Source organism: Temnothorax longispinosus, chromosome 10 (assembly GCF_030848805.1).
Source record: "Temnothorax longispinosus isolate EJ_2023e chromosome 10, Tlon_JGU_v1, whole genome shotgun sequence".
Taxonomy (NCBI): Eukaryota; Metazoa; Arthropoda; class Insecta; order Hymenoptera; family Formicidae; genus Temnothorax; species Temnothorax longispinosus.
In genome coordinates, this window is record NC_092367.1 from 16,433,017 (window position 1) to 16,447,271 (window position 14,255).

Consider the following 14,255-nt stretch of genomic DNA (forward strand, 5'->3'; position numbering starts at 1 on the left):
CCATAGGGAGAGCCCATATGGTCATCGTTTTCGATTTGCTACTCGACTCGACTCGGGTCGCATCAATGGACGTGGAATGCATACATAGATATGTATATGTATTCCACGTCAATGATGCTAGAGTCCTGTATACATGATGTGACCCGAGTCGGTTTGAGTCGTAAATCGAAAACGCCAATACATATACAAGCTCCGAAATATGACAAACGACACTATAGACAAATCTCAAAAAATATGTTTATTTTTAATATTGCTATGGATCCTTTAATGCGAGGCATACTCTCTCTCTCTCTCTCTCTCTCTCTCTCTTTCTCTCTCTCTCTCTCATAATGCTGTTGAATAATATGCTATAGCCAACGAGAAAGAGCGGCGAATGCCGTCGCTCGACGCTCGGTGAGAAAATCGAAGCTCCGAAATACACATGGTGTATTGATTGGTCCATACACATGAGCATAAAGGCCATTGCACGTAACAAAGTTTTAGTCATAATCGTAAGGCCATAAGAAAATAGACCAATCACACTCGATTATTCTTCGAGCTCAAGAAGAATAATTGACTGTGATTGGTCTATTTTCTTACGGTCTTACGATTATGACTAAAACTTTGTTACGTGCAATGGCCTTAAGGAAATAGACCAATCAGTTTTCTTATGCTTACGCATTATGCGTTGTGCAGAAGTGTGTGCTCCCCGCTTTAGGATCACCTTAAAGCTATATCCACACAAACTTGCATAAGCCCATAAACATAAGCATAAGAGAATTGATTGGTCCATATGCATGTGCATAAGGAAATAGACCAATCCGTTTCTTTATGCATATGGTTATGCACCTATGCAAGTTTGTCTGGATAGACCTTAAAGGCCATTGCACGTAACAAAGTTTTAATTTTAATCGTAAGGCCGTAAGAAAATAGACCAATCACACTTGATTATTCTTCAAGCGCGAGGAGAATAATCGACTGTGATTGGTCTATTTTCTTACAACCTTACGATTATGACTAAAACTTTGTTACGTGCAATGGCCCTAAGGGTCGACAGGATCACAATCGACCCCCTGGGTCATGTTCCAAAACTCACTCTGGTTGCGTTCCAAAATTCACTCTGGGTAACTAAAATCTATAGTTTACGTCACGTACATACACTATAGCATTTTAGTTAACTAGAGTGAATTTTGGAACGCAACCCTGGGTAACTAAAATGCTATAGTGTACGTGACGTGAACTATAGATTTTACTCTCTCTCTCTCTCTCCCCCACTCTTTCGTCCTATCGGTCAATGACACGTTGACGCACGCGCGGACGGAAAGCCTCACTAGATATTCTTTTCTTTACCCTCCGCATCGCCGAGTAACAGTAAAAAGCAACGCGTCTTCGTCTACTTCTTCCTTCTTCGTGAAAGTTGGTCCGTGAACGATTATCCGTGCGCATATTTTATCGAAGAGTTTCGATTGCAATACGAGTTGTTAACTGCGGATTGTTTCGACTTCAGGTAAGCGATCGGTGATTATCCGTTTCGCCGTTGTGCGCGAAAATTCGTCGCTGTTGCGCCGTTGGAAATTTCTTATTCTTGTCGACGTCAAGTCCCATCCATTTTGTGCAGTTACAGTTCCTCTCCTATACCGCACGATCGATTTACGTTGCGCATTAGGCTTTTGTAGCAAGCTTTCAGCTGTTCGTTTACGCAAAAAGTAACGCTATTTTAAGCTTTATTTTGTATTACATCTAACAGGGTTATAAATAGAGCGCCAGAAGGAAATGGATCATTTTGTCCTTTTCGACAGACGCCATGATACGGGTAGATACGCGTCATATGTATATTTACGAAGGCTGCGATTCGCTTGCTGTTGCAATGCTACGCAGTATGGATTTCTTTGTCCTGATTTCTTCGTGAATCATATTTAAGTAGCGATAAGCGAACCGCAGCCGGAGCCTCGTGACTGCGACGCATTTTGTATAAAGACTGTTATATTTAATAAGATACATTACATTATGCAAAAAAGCGCAAAAAAGGGAAAAAGTATACTCCGTTGGGATCAAATGTGCTATAAAATTATTATTCTTGTTTTTATTAAAGTGAATCTTTAGTGCAGCTGAAGTACCTAATTTTTTCTTTTTTCTGTCAATTTTGATTCTGTGTGACAATGTGTGAAAATTAATAGTAATTGCAAAATACAGAAACTTGAAATAAAGTATATATTCCCCTGTAGTATACTTTATTTTTCCTGAATTGTGCGTTCTCTCTTGGAAAGCACAAGATTTTTATTGAAATGTTGAATACTCGGTATTTCTTTTCCGAATGTATTTTTCTTGATTCTTCGACAGTCAATTTTTTAAACTGAACTTAATGTAAAGTAAACTTTAAATTAAATCTCTTCATTGTCAGATATCTTGTATTTTTACAGTTAAAACTTGTAATAATTTTAATTATTGTATTGTAACAGATTTGTACTAATAGTCATATGAAATATATAACATTTCTTCTCTTATTATTTACAGATTCACCATGCAGATCTTTGTGAAAACTCTCACTGGAAAAACCATTACCCTCGAGGTGGAAGCATCTGACACCATAGAGAATGTCAAAGCTAAGATCCAAGACAAAGAAGGTATTCCTCCGGATCAGCAACGTCTGATCTTCGCTGGTAAACAACTGGAAGACGGCAGAACCCTTTCCGACTACAACATCCAGAAGGAATCCACGCTTCATCTGGTTCTGCGCCTTCGCGGAGGAATGCAGATCTTCGTGAAGACTCTCACGGGTAAAACCATCACCCTCGAGGTCGAAGCTTCAGACACCATAGAAAACGTGAAGGCTAAAATCCAAGACAAAGAAGGAATTCCTCCGGATCAACAGCGTTTGATTTTCGCCGGCAAGCAACTTGAAGATGGCAGGACTCTTTCCGACTACAACATCCAGAAGGAATCCACACTTCATCTGGTTCTGCGTCTTCGAGGAGGAATGCAAATTTTCGTGAAGACTCTCACGGGTAAAACCATCACCCTCGAGGTCGAAGCTTCGGATACCATAGAAAATGTCAAGGCCAAAATCCAAGACAAAGAGGGAATCCCTCCTGATCAACAGCGTTTGATCTTCGCTGGTAAACAACTGGAAGACGGCAGAACCCTTTCCGACTACAACATCCAGAAGGAATCCACACTTCATCTGGTTCTGCGTCTTCGAGGAGGAATGCAAATTTTCGTGAAGACTCTCACGGGTAAAACCATCACCCTCGAGGTCGAAGCTTCGGATACCATAGAAAATGTCAAGGCCAAAATCCAAGACAAAGAAGGTATTCCTCCGGATCAGCAACGTCTGATCTTCGCTGGTAAACAACTGGAAGACGGCAGAACCCTTTCCGACTACAACATCCAGAAGGAATCCACACTTCATCTGGTTCTGCGCCTTCGCGGAGGAATGCAGATCTTCGTGAAGACTCTCACGGGTAAAACCATCACCCTCGAGGTCGAAGCTTCGGATACCATAGAAAATGTCAAGGCCAAAATCCAGGACAAAGAGGGAATCCCTCCTGATCAGCAACGTTTGATCTTCGCCGGCAAGCAGCTGGAAGATGGCAGAACACTATCGGACTATAACATCCAAAAGGAATCCACGCTTCATCTGGTTCTGCGCCTTCGCGGAGGAATGCAGATCTTCGTGAAGACTCTCACGGGTAAAACCATCACCCTCGAGGTCGAAGCTTCAGACACCATAGAAAACGTGAAGGCTAAAATCCAAGACAAAGAAGGAATTCCTCCGGATCAGCAACGTTTGATCTTCGCCGGCAAGCAGCTGGAAGATGGCAGAACACTATCGGACTATAACATCCAAAAGGAATCCACGCTTCATCTGGTTCTGCGCCTTCGCGGAGGAATGCAGATCTTCGTGAAGACTCTCACGGGTAAAACCATCACCCTCGAGGTCGAAGCTTCCGACACAATAGAAAACGTGAAGGCTAAAATCCAAGACAAAGAGGGAATTCCCCCGGATCAGCAGCGTTTGATTTTTGCCGGCAAGCAGCTGGAAGACGGCAGAACTCTTTCCGATTATAACATCCAAAAGGAATCCACACTCCACTTAGTTTTACGTCTTCGCGGAGGCGCGTTCTTGTGAGCTGGAAGTCTACGGAAAGGCTAGTCGCAAATTGAATAGTATCAGTAGTATCGAAGTAGCATTAATTACCTTTTTTTTTTTAAATTTATGCTTCGAGTCTATATTTGCGCGAATACCTTTACCATTACATATTTCCTCTCAAAGTACAAGAATGTAAGAAATTGTAATCCAGGTATATATGCAAATAAACGCATTCTTGTGCAATTAAAATATAAGATTGATATATCTTGAATGATTTTCCTGCGAGCTTTATAAAATCCAATCAGATGTTTTCTTTGTAAGATTTATTAAATAACTTTGCACATATATTGTCACATATTGCCTGTGATACTCATAAAAAATAAAATACTAAGTTACATCTTAAAGTAAATAGTCTATTTCATCTAGCACCATCGACTCCTAGTTGGTAGATGAAGAACAAGTTATATCTTTTAAATGTTTAATATCGCAATTATTTTAAATAATTAATACTGTTGAAATTCCAAATTTAAATACTTGGTCTTGATCTAATAATATAAGCACACATATCAATATAATTTTTTTGCGGTTCGAGCAGGGAAGAAAGAAGGGAAGGTAAGAGGCAAAACATTTTATATTAATGCACGCGACATAATAAAAACACGTTTAATAAAAGATTGCACTTTGGTTCGCGCTGAATATACATATGTACGATTATATACATGGTGATCGTGACATTAATTAATATACACAGTTGTGTATTCAGTCTAATGCATGTAGTAAACATATATGAATAGTGATACAGAAATCAAAATTTCGTAGTCATGTGATGAAATAATTTACGCGTTAATCATGCTGGTAATCTCTAAACAAGCACACAATAAGATAATTTTTCCATTGCTGTGCATTTTTTTGTCCTGGGGAAGGGGTCTTTCTTATCGATTTCATATAATGTTCTTATACAGGTCCTGTAATAATAATTATATTATTGCACTACACATTCTTTTACATAAAATTAGCAATCTCAACGATTATGCATTATGCGTCACTCACCTATAAAGCTCAATAATACTGGTAAGAATATTAGACCATGTGCCGCTCCGAACAGAACAATACCCAAGTACATCCTGAAATAAAAAACTCGGAAAATCTGCGTCTTCGCGAATGCTAGCACTATGATTCCTACGAATTTGGTCAAAGTAATTCCGGAGAATACCTGAAAAGTAGCACGAGAGAATGAATAATATATATGTATATAAATACATAAATTTAATATTTTACTTGTTCGAGAAAATCAAGTTCTTTTAGGATATTTAAACTTTAAGGACCAGTTTCACAAGTGTCGGTTAACTTTTAATCTTAGATTAATTCACTCTTCGTCTTTTTCTAAGGGGGACGTTAGAAGGAGGCAAAGAGTGAGTTAATCTAAGATTAAAAGTTAACCGACACTTGTGAAACTGGGTCTAAGAGATATCGTTTGTGCTTCGCGACATTTAATTGGACTTACAGAACTTCCCATGACGGAAAGGGCTTCCGATGCTTTACCGACCCTCGTCATCGCTTCAGAAGTGATGTAGGAGTGCACTATATGGCTACAGAATTCCACGGAGATACCAGCCGCCTACAAAATGTCATACTTGAGCACATAACAATTTCATTACTTTATTACATAATAATTTAATAACGAATTTTTTAAAAATATTGATACAATAATATAATGATTTTATACACACACATGTAATATTAAATAATGATAAAATGTTATAATTAATACTTAAAACTGATGTTATTTTATTGGAGAGAAGAAATGGAATGATTTAAGAAAAGAAGTGGATAAATATTAATAATTTAGTACGAACCATGACTAAATTTACGAGAGAAACTGCGTTCAAACTGACGTTCCACCAGTACATTAAGCCTGCTAAATCGATTATTATCATCAAGACAGTAAGAACGACTATCAATGCAGAAAATAATGATAATCCTGTGAGAAATAGCGTCACTACGAAGATCACGGCAATAGATAAACTTATCGACGACAAGGTTTCCTGCCAGATGGTCAAATACTGCTCATAAAACACGTAGAATACACTGAAACACGCAACGAAAAATTTATTCGATAATTAATAATACAACAGCAAAAAAGTACCATAATGAAAAAAAAATGGTAGCAGTTTATTTTGCGAGGCTACCCATTTTTCAAGATTAGACATTTGGTTTGAAAATGTGGAATTTTTTTAAATATCGCAATAAAATCTTATTATATGGAAATAATCTTGGAAATATCTTACCTATATGGAAATACATGGACTTTTTGTTCGGACACCTTAGCATCGTTGATCATGTTTGTGATATTTTCCGATATTACTCTGGCGGCATGCAGCGCCTCGTACCAATCAGATGATTTTTTTAATGGAGTATGATAACCCATGAAATACGAATCGTTCACATTGGTCAGACCGAATTCATCATAGTAATAATTTAACGCCTGTTCAAGCAAGAAGTTTCAAATTTTATTGTAAAAAAAAAGTCCAATTTTTAATTTTAATTTTTGCTGCCACGTTTAGGAAATTGAAAAGAAATTGTTTTTGTGGCATGTTGAAAATTCTCCATTTAATAGATTATCAAAATACTAAAAATAACTTTTTTTCTACGTCCAACGTTGACTCACGTCGAAATAAGCAGCTCTGCCAGCTTTGGCGCACTTTGCATCTGGAACGTCGTTCACGAAATAGGGGATAAACTTCCTGAAACTCATCTCATTCGGACGAGAGATATTCTCGTCAATAGTAATGTCACATTGCTTACAAAATCCGCCTATAAATTATTTTATTGAGGTCAAGTTAAACTTGCTAAGCTTAAAGAGCACGTGTTTCCCGAAAATTGATATTATTATTACACACGTATACATATAAGCACATATATCAATAATAGTTTTATATGATGCCGACACATACCTCTATCATGCGGACAAAAGGATTCGTTGGCCTGGAAATATCTACAGCAGCCATTAATCGTCGACCAGTCGAGATAATCGTCTATCCATGATGAGGCTGCTTTAGACAAGTAGGACCTGCAATTATTATAACAGATAAAATTCTTGTCGCCACATTTTGCGTGACATTTTCAAGCAACTTTTCGCTTGGTGTAGCTACCAAAGATCTCCGGAACAAGACGACAAATTGATATAAAATTAACATAATAAAACACAAATTAACATTCTGTTAAAACATGAAATAGAAAAGCTATATATATGTTAGTCATATTTCTTTAGTTTTGTTGATGCTTTGCAACACACATTTTTCCGAGATTATAAAAATTGAGAGATACAAACACGGAGGATTGATTGGCAGCCGAATATATCTGCGTATACAAGGAATCCGTATTGCATCCCTGACCGCCGCATATGATGTTCTGTACCTCCTTCTTGCTGTAATTCAGGCCTTCTGTCAGAACGAAATACACGGGTGGGCCCATCGACAAAAGGTCCTCCATGTACTAAAAATATAACATTCGCTAAAGCTGTAATGCAATGTAACGTGTAATATTCCGCGTATAATATTCTAAAAATAACATAAAACAAATACTTTCTCTTTAGTTTTAATAAGAGATTTTTCGCTTTGATTTCTATAAGCATAAATGATTGACTGCGAGTTGAATTGTAACAATTAGGTAGAATGATTTTCATCGGTTTTTTTTTTTTCATTTTTTTCTTTATTATTCTTTACCTGAAAATATTTGAGAACGTAAGAGTCTTCGGGCATCGAGAGCTTCTGGTCTAATCCAATCTCGATCTGCGGAAAGACTATGACATGAGTAGCGACAGCGGCGACGAAGATCACTATGACGACAATTCTGACCGGCGTCTTCATCAGAAACGGCGTGTACGCACGCTCGAAGATTGTATGAACGATACCGTCGCGTTCGTCGACATTCGAATCATCCTTGATGGAAACGCAGCAGCAAACGTCCAGGCGATTATTCTAAAAAAATATTGATCGTTTGTTTTAAAAATTGACCTTGATTCTTTTTAAAAATTGACGCATGAGAATCTCGTAAAGTCGGAGTATTAATTGTTAGGTAGGATAATTGAAATTCTTACAAAAATTGAAATAATTGCAATAATATAAATATAACTATAATATCAATTTGCATTTGTTATATTAATTATTGAAGACACGATTTCTCTTTCGTAAAACGGTAAAATTTTTATAAAAAATTTATATAATTTACCTCAGCTCTCCGGGAATCGAGGGACAATAAAGCGACGAAGGCCGTTATTTGAAGGAGAAAATTAATTAAAATCGATAACGAGGCGTACATCGCAAAGGTGTTGACCGCTGGCATTGCGGAAAACGCTCCTGAAATTTTTATTTTTTACATATTATAATTACAAACATAAGGAAAGACGCTCCTCCTGTTTTTTTTTAAATAGTTGGTATGATATTTTTACGTACGTACCAATAAGGAAGCAGAAACATTCGGATGTACTGGTAAGCAGCATCGAGGGTCCGACTGCGGCCAGAACCCTGCCGATGTGTTCTGGAATTGTTTCGTCGATATTCCGACTATTTCTCTGATGATTTTGCACCAAGATGAAAATGTTGTCGACTCCGACAGCCAGCACTAAGAAAGGAATTACCTGAATAACAATTTACCATTAAATTGTTGTTTTTGTGTAAACGTCTCTTAAATATATTTAAATTACATTTGACTGATAAAGATCCATGTACATTCTCGATTACGTGAATTTTTGTAGCATTATTTAAAAATAATTTACTTTATTTATTTTAATATACTTTATTATCGTAATTTAATTTGTTTTGCGTATTTGCGAGAAATTTAAATGTAGATTTTATGTAATAAAGCAAACGTTTAACTGGAAGTATACGTCGTCAAATTAATTATAATACCTCGATTGTGAGCAGAGTGGTTGGCACGCCAGCATAGCCGAAAAGACCGACAGAACAAGCGACCGATGCTATGACTATGATGATTCCACCGACGCTCAATACGATTTTGCTTTTGGTCTAAATTGGAAAATTGGAAATTATAATGAAAGCGTTTTGCACCATATGTTTACATATTTTATAATTTCGTGGTATTTTTTATGATGATAAATACTTACAAAACAGCTAACGGAAGTCTTGATTTTGCCGAGTGCAAAGGCGACGTAAACAAACATGACGAGGTAACTAATAATCACCGTTATCATTTCCGCTTTCGACGTCCTATCCAGTTCGTCCTGTATCGATTTTTCGGTGGACCATGCGACGTCCATGGAGTCCGGTCGACCATTTTCGTTCCAGTTTTCCATAAAATCGAGGAAGCTAAAATTTACAATGATCGCGCGGTTTGGTACATCAATTCATGACGCATTAACAATTATTTTTTTTCGGCGATTCCATTCTTTTTCTCTCTTGATTTTTACACACCGCTGTTCCCATTTATTGATCGTCACGAGGTCCGATTCATTGAGCGAATTTTTCACCAGAAATGTTAAGACTAGTCCGGTCGCTTTAATGTAATCGGAGGAATCATATTTAAACTCTCTTTCTTTCAGAAAACCTCCGATTGCTATGGTAGGAATTATGGGTCCTTTGTACGGCGCCAGACAGTCTGGATGAAAAGAATTCCTGAAAAACCATTTATTATATAAGTACTAAATGGAATTTTTTAAACTATTTTTATTAGACAAAAAATATGCTTTTGGAAGAAAGATTCGATAACTTGTTACTTAAAATTTACTAAGCACGTTCACATTTCTCTTCGATTGGGAAATTATTCACTTAAACTAAATTGAATTATTATTAAAATTTCGATCTATAAATAATGGATTTATATAAGGGGAAAATGCATAGAACCATCACTATCGTAAATTTTTATTGAGACTGTTACCATTGCATGATTTATTAGGCAAATAAACGCGTAAATTGACTATTATTACTTACTGCATACACATGTACAACTGATCAAGGTAATTAGTGTTATATCCTCCTTTTATATCTGTTTTATTGAACGTAGCAAGGTTATTCTGGAAATATCCCCATATACTTTGCACAGTGCAGAGATCAAGAGTAACCGGTCCGGTAAATTCGCTTTGTACGGGAGCATAGCAGATCTTTTCCAGTCCTTCGCCAGTTTCTTGGCCTAACTACAAAGGTCAAAAATATTAGCCAGTTCCTTTTATTATATTTTGCACCCTGAGTATTAAAATCTTTAATTGTACAAACGTACTTGAAGAATCTGCTGCTGCAGATCATATACTTCCAGCAAGAACTCCTTGTTAAACACTGGTCCGAACCACATAACTCCAATCGAAGTATTATGCCTTATCTATCGTGATGCGTATCGAAAATATTTATTTTTACATTAAAAAGTAGAAATTTTTAAATATTTAAGAATATAGTACGATAAAAACCTAATATCGAGTTTCATTTGGGTATTTATACAAGAATGTTAGAGGCATATATTAATTTGCTATTATATAGCAATTAGGTATAATTACCGCAATATCTTACCGTATCAAGATCCTTGGATTTTATAAAGATTTGCTCGGTCCGATAGAACGGCTGGAATCTATTATCAAAGTAATCCTTTTCTAGCCTCGATCTGCTACTCGGCGCTGCCCATATCTCTATTGGGTTCACCGTCACCGAAAGGTAGTTGATTCCGTAACTCAGACCAAGAACGATGTATGAGGTCGTGAACAAAGTGATGATAGGATACTTGGCGAACGCTGTTGAATATCGTTAACATTTATTATTCGCAGCTAAAAGTTTGTCTCTCCGCATATTACATAATCGTATGGCAGGAAAATAATTGTTTAATATCTAATACTATTTCATACTATATAAAAAAATAGTAATTCTCTGTTGCAAACGTGATTTTAAGTTATACCTAATTGGAGGAGGGGGTGGAGAAATATATTATAATATATATTTATTAAATATGAATATATTTAATTTAATTAAAAATTGTATCCTGTATCGAAAAAATTGCTACCAATAGTTTTCTATCATTAAGATATCACGCACACATATAACATAAAATTATATTTAGAAAAGATACGTAATTACCTGTTCCCCATGCAGCGAAGGCCACTTCAAAGACTTTTTGGTAGCTTTGAGTACAGTTTCTGTCTGTCTTTTTTGCTGGCGGTTTGGTAGAACCTAGAAATGTAAAAATATTTAGGAAGAAAGTGCTTGAACAATTTGAAATACTAAACAGAATTTTTTTTTAAATAGGATTAATTAAAGATTGATTTTCCCGTTGTTCCTTTACCTTTTTTACGATTCTTGAGCAAAGCATACGTGAAACCCGCTACAATTGGGATTAAAATGACAAGTATAGCCGCTATGACACCGTAGCCATTAACATCGCCGATCATAAACGTATTATTTGACTCAATCTCTAATTCGATGAAGGGACACGCGATGGGGCAGTCGACGCAGCTGCAAGCTATGGACGAGTTCTGGCAAACCCAAAAATAATTAAAAAAATGTCAAACTTAACATGATAAATTCAAGACGCATAAATAAGCTTCGTGGATCCTTTTATACGCGAGAGATCGGAAGCGCTTATAATTCTCGCACTTACGTCGTAGGCTTCACTGCATTTCTTTGTTACAGCATTCCACGGCTCGGCACCCCATTCGTCAGCCGCATCGTAAATGTATGTCATCTGGAAGGGCGTAAAAATGTTCGCTTTGACATCGCCCATGTACTCGTACCACCTTTAAGAATTATACGCCATATATATATTGCGGTTCTGTTTCATTTTATTCATTGTTTCGACGATCGCGTGTGCGCGTCATGCTGCTTACAATTTCGGGGAACACCTGCTGGCTCCGTGCGCACCGCAAGCCAGATCCATGCCCAAATTTCCGCTAGTAGGATTGACGACGTTTTTGCAGGAATCGTACGTCCTATTTATGAATTCTTCCGTGAGATGAATCTAAAGTACGGTCAGCAACGTTTAAATTTTTTCGTAAACGAATTGATTTTAATTTTGCTATTTGAGTTATCTGCTCTTGTATTTGCTGCTTTACACGTATTAATTTATTATTTGTTAACATTTATTAATAGAAGATCAAGAAATGTGTGTGAGAGTCAAAATGCACTCTTGGGGATCATCACCTCAGATTCGACGACGTATTCGACACCATTTGCTTCGGAACTCTTGGTCACCTTCACGAATCGACCCTGCTCGGGACTGCAAGTCATGTCGCAGATCTGCCGAAACACGTTTCGGATGCAAGTCGGACACCTGCCGAGAATATTTTCCGCCATTTGCATGCTGTCGTCCATCGTGACGATCTGTTCGGCGTCGCAGCATGTTATCGGTGATTCTGCAGGACGTCGAACACGTTCCATGAATTATATAAGCGCGCGTAATTATATCCTCGAAGCGGAGATGCCGCACTTGGCACTCTCCAACCGCTAACAATCGCGCAAGCGGAAACGATCTCGAAAAAAATAAAATACTTTAATATACAAACCGTCATTCTCGAAGAAGTGCGGACATCTCTTCCGCAGAAGAGCTTCGGACGCCGCATCGTTGATCGGTCGGGCGGTGATGTTCCTTGCCACGCAAGACCGCACCCGAGGTAATACATCGTCCGATATTCCGCATTGACCATACCACGCGCAAAACTGTTCATCCGCCGATATCAAGACGCAACACAGCGCGAGAAGAAGAACGAACGCTTCCGGTCGCGTCATACTGCGGGCGTATACGGGGAACGCTATCGAGGGATTTACGCCTAGACGTTCCTCAACGAAATTGCTCGATTCCGCCGTATCTCAATAGCAGCAATCGCGATGTCCCGCGATGCGCGACAGCGAGAATTGAACGCGCAGCTTCAGGACGTTAGTTAATTGCTATTATATCGCGGGCAAGATTAGCGTGATAAATACTATACACTCTTCGACAATGTACCTCCTCGAACGAATTCTCACCTCACGCTTCCGTTCGCGTTTCCGCGTCCGCACAATAAATATCTCCACGCTTCAAATGCTCGATTGTACATTCTTTATTTTAGAGCTGCAGGTAGTCGATTGCCTCCGTCGTAATCTCGTTCGAAACTAATGCGACGGCTTCGTTCCCGACGAATAAATTCACCATAATCCGTTCCGTGTAATTTTTTAATGGTCACTGTAAACTAAAATGTCACACGACTTCGTTTATACGAATTGCAGTTTCTGTCTCACCTCGTGGAGATTTATTCGCGACTCGCTCGTCGGATATATCCGCGAGAATTTCGCGACATTTAGATATCCATTGATAATGTTCCCTTTCCCAGATCGAATGAACAACTGGTCTCGAATGACCGGCGTCGCGTCATCATATCAAATTGCGTTTATCGAGCCACCTGCCTCCGGTAGCTTATCACGCAGGTGAGAATTCGAAGAGATTTCTTATCAACTGTGGGACGTAAGCCAATAATCGCGAGATGTTGAAATTTTTTCAACTGTCCCATCGTCCCATCAGGATCCAATTAGATAAAACGGTTATTTGGTCTGCTATCTATCTTTATTCTCCCAATCAGTCGAAATGAAACGCGTACGCGAATGTTCTCTCTGATGACTAATAAATTCTTGGAATGAATTATATTCAAAGAGTATTCAGGAACCAATTCATGCATTTAGATGGGTTCGACTATTTAGTTTACTCAGCTGCGACATTTATTAATCACTTCACAACTCAATCAGGGATTATCGAACACCTGTGAGTTATCGATATCTTGATATCTCAATGTGATAAAGCTTTTTGTATTTATGTTGCATATGTCGCGCGACGTTTGTTTCGAAAAGCGGAATGCAAAATATTGGTAAAATATTTGATGATTTGTTATCTTAATACTTTTTCTATTATATTCTTAATTTTTTAAAACGTTATTGTTCAATATTTAAAGATTGACAACTCGATTCTTAATGAACATTTAAAAGATACGTACGCCATAAGAACGACACCTTTATTTAGGAAAATGAATTGCGTTATCCAACAATATTTCTTAGTCGGTCATTCGTGATGTTCTTCTAATTTTCTAACATTTATTCTAATTTCAATAAATAAAGTTCCAATTAATTGAATATATTGTCAAATAATTACGAATATAATCAACGAGATAATTTCATGCGATATGATAGGAAATTCCAAAGTAGGATCAATTCGCAGTTTTTATTCC

At 37.6% G+C, this 14,255-nt stretch overlaps 2 protein-coding genes across 4 annotated transcripts; one reads left to right on the forward strand and one right to left on the reverse strand.

The window, feature by feature from the left end:
* Window positions 1–1,326: 1,326 nt before the first annotated feature.
* LOC139820180 (polyubiquitin) lies at window positions 1,327–4,323 on the forward strand. 3 transcript variants are annotated; one of them, XM_071790246.1, is made up of 2 exons: window positions 1,327–1,486; window positions 2,494–4,323. In XM_071790246.1, the coding sequence occupies exon 2, from the start codon at window positions 2,501–2,503 to the stop codon at window positions 4,106–4,108; it is 1,608 nt and encodes a 535-aa protein (XP_071646347.1). In that variant the 5' UTR covers window positions 1,327–1,486; window positions 2,494–2,500; the 3' UTR covers window positions 4,109–4,323. The 3 variants fall into 3 exon arrangements, with proteins under 3 accessions (XP_071646347.1, XP_071646344.1, XP_071646345.1); XM_071790243.1 differs by lacking the exon at window positions 1,327–1,486 and adding an exon at window positions 1,662–1,792; XM_071790244.1 differs by lacking the exon at window positions 1,327–1,486 and adding an exon at window positions 1,926–1,948.
* Window positions 4,324–4,718: 395 nt separating this feature from the next.
* On the reverse strand, window positions 4,719–13,976 carry LOC139820172 (NPC intracellular cholesterol transporter 1 homolog 1b). The gene is made up of 23 exons (XM_071790219.1): window positions 12,567–13,976; window positions 12,205–12,416; window positions 11,892–12,022; window positions 11,666–11,801; window positions 11,351–11,540; window positions 11,146–11,238; window positions 10,588–10,805; window positions 10,304–10,402; window positions 10,018–10,220; window positions 9,502–9,702; window positions 9,195–9,396; window positions 8,980–9,096; window positions 8,528–8,708; window positions 8,300–8,427; window positions 7,795–8,049; window positions 7,401–7,564; window positions 7,024–7,139; window positions 6,738–6,883; window positions 6,358–6,554; window positions 5,926–6,157; window positions 5,574–5,687; window positions 5,120–5,282; window positions 4,719–5,034 (listed from the first exon to the last, which is right to left on the reverse strand). The coding sequence occupies exons 1-23, from the start codon at window positions 12,787–12,789 to the stop codon at window positions 5,024–5,026; spliced, it is 3,732 nt and encodes a 1,243-aa protein (XP_071646320.1). The 5' UTR covers window positions 12,790–13,976; the 3' UTR covers window positions 4,719–5,023.
* Between the last annotated feature and the right edge of the window lie 279 nt (window positions 13,977–14,255).

What these genes read in the sequence shown, in the direction of transcription:
- LOC139820180 (XM_071790246.1), top strand. Translation starts at nt 2,501, where the DNA reads ATGCAGATCTTTGTGAAAACTCTCACTGGAAAAACCATTACCCTCGAG.
- LOC139820172 (XM_071790219.1), bottom strand. Translation starts at nt 12,789, where the DNA reads ATGACGCGACCGGAAGCGTTCGTTCTTCTTCTCGCGCTGTGTTGCGTC. An exon ending in GCTCAAGAATCGTAAAAAAG is followed by an intron (nt 11,239 to 11,350) that starts GTAAAGGAACAA and finishes TTACATTTCTAG; the next exon opens with GTTCTACCAAACCGCCAGCA. An exon ending in ACGTTCTCAAATATTTTCAG is followed by an intron (nt 7,565 to 7,794) that starts GTAAAGAATAAT and finishes TTATATTTTTAG; the next exon opens with TACATGGAGGACCTTTTGTC.